Source organism: Marmota marmota, unplaced genomic scaffold, assembly GCF_001458135.2.
Source record: "Marmota marmota marmota unplaced genomic scaffold, marMar, whole genome shotgun sequence".
Taxonomy (NCBI): Eukaryota; Metazoa; Chordata; class Mammalia; order Rodentia; family Sciuridae; genus Marmota; species Marmota marmota.
This window is the reverse complement of record NW_026000093.1, coordinates 34723732-34730383: the sequence shown is the minus strand read 5'-3', so window position 1 is coordinate 34730383 and position 6652 is coordinate 34723732. Positions and strand designations below refer to the sequence as shown.

General features: G+C 34.9%; 1 protein-coding gene across 1 annotated transcript in view; it reads right to left on the bottom strand.

Moving 5' to 3' along the window:
• Positions 1-2112: 2112 nt before the first annotated feature.
• Positions 2113-6652, bottom strand: part of Cpne3 (copine 3) — a 42326-nt gene continuing 37786 nt past the window's right edge. The window contains exon 15 of the mRNA XM_015485939.2: positions 2113-5202. Within this exon, the coding sequence (XP_015341425.2) occupies positions 5092-5202 (111 nt within the window). The 3' untranslated portion in view covers positions 2113-5091. The remainder of the gene's footprint in view (positions 5203-6652) is intronic.

Genomic DNA, 6652 nt, shown 5'->3' with positions numbered 1-6652 from the left:
AAAAAAAAAAAAAAAAAAAAAAAAAAAAAAAAAAAAAAAAAAAAAAAAAAAAAAACCTCTCCTTTCCCAAGCTGTAAGAAGTGAAAATTCTGCTTATAATGATGCTTTTTTACTGATCATTTCTTTTTGGACTCAATAGCCAAGCCAAAATGTGCAATCTCCTTTGATTTTTCTGGGGAATTTGACCATATGTAGTGATAGTTGGTGACAAATGATAAGGGTGATGAACTTACCATAAGCAAAGGTTGATAATCCTAGAGATCAATATCACCAAGTGCCTCTGAATCATTAAGGAATTGATGAGACATGGGCCTAACAGATGATTTGATATGGAGGCAGGTTTGTAGTAGGAAAATCAAAAGCAAAGAACTTGGAAACATACCAAGAATCAGATCCTTATCCAGGATGTGACCAAACAGTTCTGTCTGCCCCAGAAGGTGACAATCTCTAACTTCCCTATCTGGGCTTCACCAGGGCAAAGCATGGTGGCCAAACCCAGGTTTGGCAACACTCTGTGGGTTTGTGAGTCTCCTTGTCTGCCCTAAAATGTAAGGTCTTCCATTTTTTTTTAATAATACAAATATGATCACATCATTCCTTTGCTGAAATCTATTCAGTAGTATCCCATCACTCTTAGTGTAAGTCTGAACACCCTTACCTGACCCAGAGGGTCCCCGGGATGTAAACCACTCCACTCTTTCTCTCCATTCTTCTTTCACCACTTTCCCCCTCACATTTTATTTATTTTGGGGGGTGTACTGGGGATTTAACTCAGGGGCACTTGACCACTGAGCCACATCCCCAGCCCTATTTTTGTATTTTATTTAGAGACAGGGTCTCACTGAGTTACTTAGCACCTCGCTTTTGCTGAGCCTGGCTTTGAACATGTGATCTTCCTGCCCCAGCCTCCCAAACTGCTGGAATTACAAGCATGTGCCACCGCACTTGGGCCCCCTCACACTTTACATTCCAGCAAACTCAAATTTCTTTCCATTTCTAGAATATTCATGCTGTAGACATGATCCCTTCATAAGTGCTTTTAACTCTTTCACCAACTAACTTTCAGGCCTTAGCTTTGTGGCAAAGTTCCTTGCCTCCCAGATGGGTTTGAGTCCTCCCTACTACATGCTTCTCACACACTGGCCTCATGTCTAACTACTTTAATAATTACTCAGACTATCATTTCTATGAAGGCAGTAACTGTGATTGCTTCATGGAATCCCACTGCATTTGCAAAGCCTTGTCTAAATTAAGTAATTTTAAATTTTGCAAAATAAGGAGTAATTTTATTTTTATTTTTTAATAGTTTTATTTTATTATCTATTTTTATGTAGTGCTGAGGAACAAACACAGGGCCTCGCACACACTAGGTGAGCGCTCTACCGCTGAGCCACAACCCCAGCCCCAAGGACTAATTTTAAATTTTGCAAAATAAGAGAAATAATTTTTAAAATTTTAAAAAGTTATGTGAACATGCCATCCTGCTTAACATAAATAATAAAATGTATTATATATGTCAGGTTATCCTAGCAATGAGCTATGAAACTTTCCTTTATTGTACCTAGAAAAGTATACTGAACCCATTTGATACTTTTAAACAAATAAATGTCATAAATAATGACATCCCCAAAAATGTTTAATTTAGTAAACTATGATATACAGGCCACCGAAAAAAATACCATATCCATTTTATTCAATGGTTTGAATGTTCCCTCCAAAAATCTTTTGAAATTTAATTGCCAGTGTAACACTACTGACAGAGAGAAACTTAGATCAGGAGGACTCTTCCCTCATGGATGGATTAATGCTGCAATTGCAGAAGTGAATTAGTTAATGTGGATGTGGTTTCCTGATTTAAAACAACAACTTCAACAACAAAAAACCTCTGTCTCACATGTGCTCACTTGCCCTTCCACCATGTTCCACAGAGATCCTTGCCAGATGTAGGTGTTAGGCTCTTTGAGCTTCCCACCTCTATTATTTATTAATGATCCAGCCTGTGGTATTTTGTTATAGCAGCAGAAGATGGATTAAGATACTTTATTTCTAGCTTTTCTATTTTTTTGATAATATGTAGAGAAAGAATAAAAATAAAAACAAGACACTATTGTGTCACATCAAGAAGTAACTTTATCCAAAGGGAATTCATATAGAAGATATATTTAACATCAATTCATATATTAGTAAGTTATATACACACTATCACATAGTACATCCATATAAATGCAAAATAGTCTCTCCCAATTTCTACCAAACTTCTGGCTACCTTCTATGACATTTCCATGATAAAGTACAGACTAGATGAGACTGATTGAAGATGGCTTTCTAGGAAATTTACAAAATGAAAAAGACAAAAGATTGAAAAAAAAATACAGCATAAGCAGCAATGGGGCCCTGAATTAACTTTGGAAAGGCTGCCTAAAGCACTACCCAGAGTGAACAGTTGTAAATCCCTGATCAGACTTTAAATTTTTAATGTTCTTACAATTTCCATTCTAATCACAAGGTGAGGTGACGAGGCTAGTGGGTATACTACTTTCTTGCTAAGTGCATGAGAAATAGTATGTATTCCCAGGAACTGTCACTTTAATATACATTTGTAATATACTTGATTACATGAGATGTGAAAGTCCATTTGGTTATTTTTTTCTTTAAATACATTTAAAGAATGGAGGGTATCTGAATGAATGGTGGCACAACAGGGAAAAGGACTATTTTAATATAAAACAATATCCAAACAGCATGTGAATGTTCAAATGGTAAGGATTTTATACCATGATAATTCAGAAACTGTAAATACTTTTATTTCAAACTGAAGAAAGGTACCAATTACCTTTATTTGCTGAAATCATAGCCCTTATGAATAACACATCTACAATTAAACTGATCAAGAATCAATAAAGAAAAATATTTTCTAAAGGGAACAATTCTGGTGGAACCAGAATAAAAAAATTATGATGACCAAATCAACCTGACAGTGGTGACTTCCACTTGTCCCATGAAAATAATGGCTGCTTGTGACCAGAGGTTACCAAGTGGCCTGTGCAGGTGACTCCAGGGCTACTGAGGATGTGGTTAAGGAAGGAGCATGAGGAGCAGGCCCAGGGCACTCAGAGAGGCTCCTCTCCTACCTGTTCACCTCACCCACACACTGAGAAACTGTATAAGTCAATATTTAAAAGACTTCCTATATATAAAAAGAAAAATCTAAAAACCATAGCAACATATTTATGCTGTTTCCAAGCACACAAGCATATCTATGCTGTTTCCTAACTGAAATTAGGACCTCTGAGACAACAAAGACTCCAAAACAAGAAAGAATGATCAATTCTTTCTCCTCTATTGACAATGCTGAAATCACTTATTGACTATTGAACTGTCCCACGGAGTGGAAGCCTACTAGATAGGTACCTTCAAGTTATCAGCATATACCCGGGGCCCAGATAGCCAAGGGAAGAGCGGTGACTGCTCACCTGGCTAAGCAACCATGACAACAAGTAGCTCCCTTCTGAGCCAGACCTTGGCAGTGAGCCGTTTCTGAGAAGCCAAAGCTGTTCACAGCTGACAGCTCACCTCCTTTAGATGTTGAAGAGAATAAAGGCCGTAAGCTGTGGTGCGGATTTTCAGTGACACTGAGAGGCAGGTCTACATGTTGCTGTGTACATCCACTTAATGGTAAACACACAATTATAAATGATAAATTATTAACTGGCCAACATAGAGCTATGCACAATGCTTGGCACATAAGTCCTCCATCAAATGTTACTGAATTTGTTTCTGAAAATGTAATGCTTACCTATTAATATGTTCTGAAGGGCAATCACCAGGAAACTAAATTATTCTTTAAAACAAACAAACAAACAAACAAAAAGCTCATTAAGTCCACTCTATCCTAATGTAGTAGTGGAAAGGGATTTTTTTTCTTTTTTTTTTTTTTAAAGTTATATCTGCTATTATGCTTAATGGAATATATTTTGGATTTAGGAAATAATACATTATTAAAATGTGATTTCAATAATAGATAACTGCTATCATGACTTTAGAAATCAAACAAAAATGCTACTTAACAAAAGGAGAAAATGCCTAAATAAATCTGTATAAATCAATGTATATGACCTTAGCAAGGAAAGTAAAAAATTTCATTTTCATTTTTTCTTTAATAAGTAAAATCTTTCATCAGAAGGAAATGGAATTCTGAATTTTTACCTTATATGTTTGGTCCTCATACCTTTTCTGGACAAAGCAATACTAACCTATTTAGCAAATCTCAGATTAAAATAATCTAACAATGTAGATATGGGACAACCTGTAACTATGCATTTACGGAGTCCTGAGCATCATATTCAATCAATGAAAAGAAAGGCCAAATCTGAGCACATTTACAGTATTCCACAATGAAAAAAATCTAGAAAAGCAAATAAAAATGGCTTACTCATATGAGGTTCTTCTTGTTGATTGTATATTTTAAAAATTGAGTATGTACTTTTCCTTTTCATGAAGTCCTATGAGAGTACATGCTGTTTTGTAAATTGTGCAGTGTCTAAACTGTAGCACAAATCTGGTGAACTGTAAAGGTAGTTTTTGCCCAGTGGAAAAAGACTGAATAGAGATCCACAGAAACAAATTCAATATTGTCTAATTTAAGAAGCTTTCTCAATCAATAGTTATAGACATTGACCTGTAAAACATTTATTGTGAACAAAGTACAGCCACCTGAAAAATCACATCATCCCAACAATTTTTCACTCTTTCTACTGACAAACATTTATAAATGGCAATTTTATTATATAAAAGTAAACAACAAAAAATCAGCTTTCCCCACACAAGGTTCTAACCCAAATAGGCCTAACTGCAATTATTGTAAATCACTAGCAATCACTGAATTGATTGGGCAAACATGGACTTGGCACTGTCTCCCTCAAAAAGTATAAAAACTACTCTTTAAACAGATATAATTCAAATAGAACTAGTTTTACATCATGAATGCTGGGGTAAAAGTACATAAAGTAGCAGATACATGATTGTGTGTAAGAAATGGCATTGTTCCTTTTAGCATAAGAATTCTGCTTAAGTGGTCGAAGCTAGCTCCTTTTATTTCACGGCTGGATTCTTGGGAGGAAGGAGCTTGTAAGTGTTGAAGTAGCCCACCACCTGCTGGGGAACCTCCGCCAAAACACACTGGGCAAGTGCTTCTTTTGGAGCCTTGAGAAAAATAAAACCAAAGTAACTATTAGTAACCAAAGATTTACTGGGTTTTTTGGTGGGGAGGGGTACTGAATATTGAACCCAGAAACACTTTACCATTGAGCTACACATCCCAACCCCTTTACCTTTTATTTTTTAATTTTGAGACAGAGTCTTGCTAAATTGCTGAGGCTCTTACCTCAACCTCCTAAATTGCTAGGATTACAGGTGTGTGCACCACCACGCCCAGCTTTACTAGTTTTTTGATAAAAGACAAGAGACATTTTATCAGCCAGTAAAAAGCTGGAATTCCCAGTTCCTAGCTTGTATTTTTTCTTAGGAACAGTCTACAAAATACGGCATAAGCTAATTAACCAATGTTACTTATAATTGCTGTTATTATCCCTGCTAATACATGTTCAGGCCTTTTTTGGTGCCAGCCTTTTAAAATTTGATGATTTTTGTTGTTGTTGTTGTTTGCTTTTCTTTAACTTTTAACTTGGTATTAAATTATTTTACTTCCTATGAATCTATTATTATTTTGAAATAATAATAGATTCATAGGAAGCTACAAAAATAAACAGTGGTCCCATGTATGCTTTACCCAGTTTTGTCCAAAGACAACATTTATCTGACTAAAGGTCTAAACCAGGAAACTGATATTGGTACAATTCACAGAACTTATTCAGATTTCACTGGTTTTAGATGCTCTCCTGTACACCATAAAAATTCTTAACATGACCACTTTTCTCCTCTCCCATTATTAGTAGAAATATAAAATGGTACAGCCACTCTGGAAAAGTTTAACAATTGCTTTAAAATTAAATTCAATATTCAACTACCATAGGACCCAGCAACTGTATACCCAGGTTTTATCCCAGAGGAATAAAAACTTATGATCAAAACAAATGCATGAATATTTATAGTAGCTTTATATGTAATAGACAAAAACTGGAAACAACCCAGATACCCTTCAACGGGTGAATGGTTAAACAAACTGTGGTACATCCGCATCCTAGAATTCTACTCAGCAATAAAAAGTATACATGTAAATAAAATTTCAAATTAGCTTTCAGTGTGATTACTGAGTCTGATAGCCTTCTATGAAGGTTATTTAAGAAGAGTAATATTCATAATCTATTTATGTTCATACTTTATGTGATTTCTATAATTTCACATATCAGATTAAATTTCACACATCACTATAAATCAGATTTTTATATACTCTTTTCAAAATGACAACCAATACCCAGGACTATCTTTTAAAAATCACTTTATAATATAACTAGGGCTTATAGATCATTTGTAAAATATGGCAGTATATTTAGTTGTTATGAGAACAACTAATAAGGCTTTATTACAAGTGATACAATGGGGAAAAATGGAAAGTGTTTAAGCACAGGTGGAGAAGATCCTTTAACACAAACATTGTTTTTTTTTAAAAAAAAATAGATAATATAACTACATT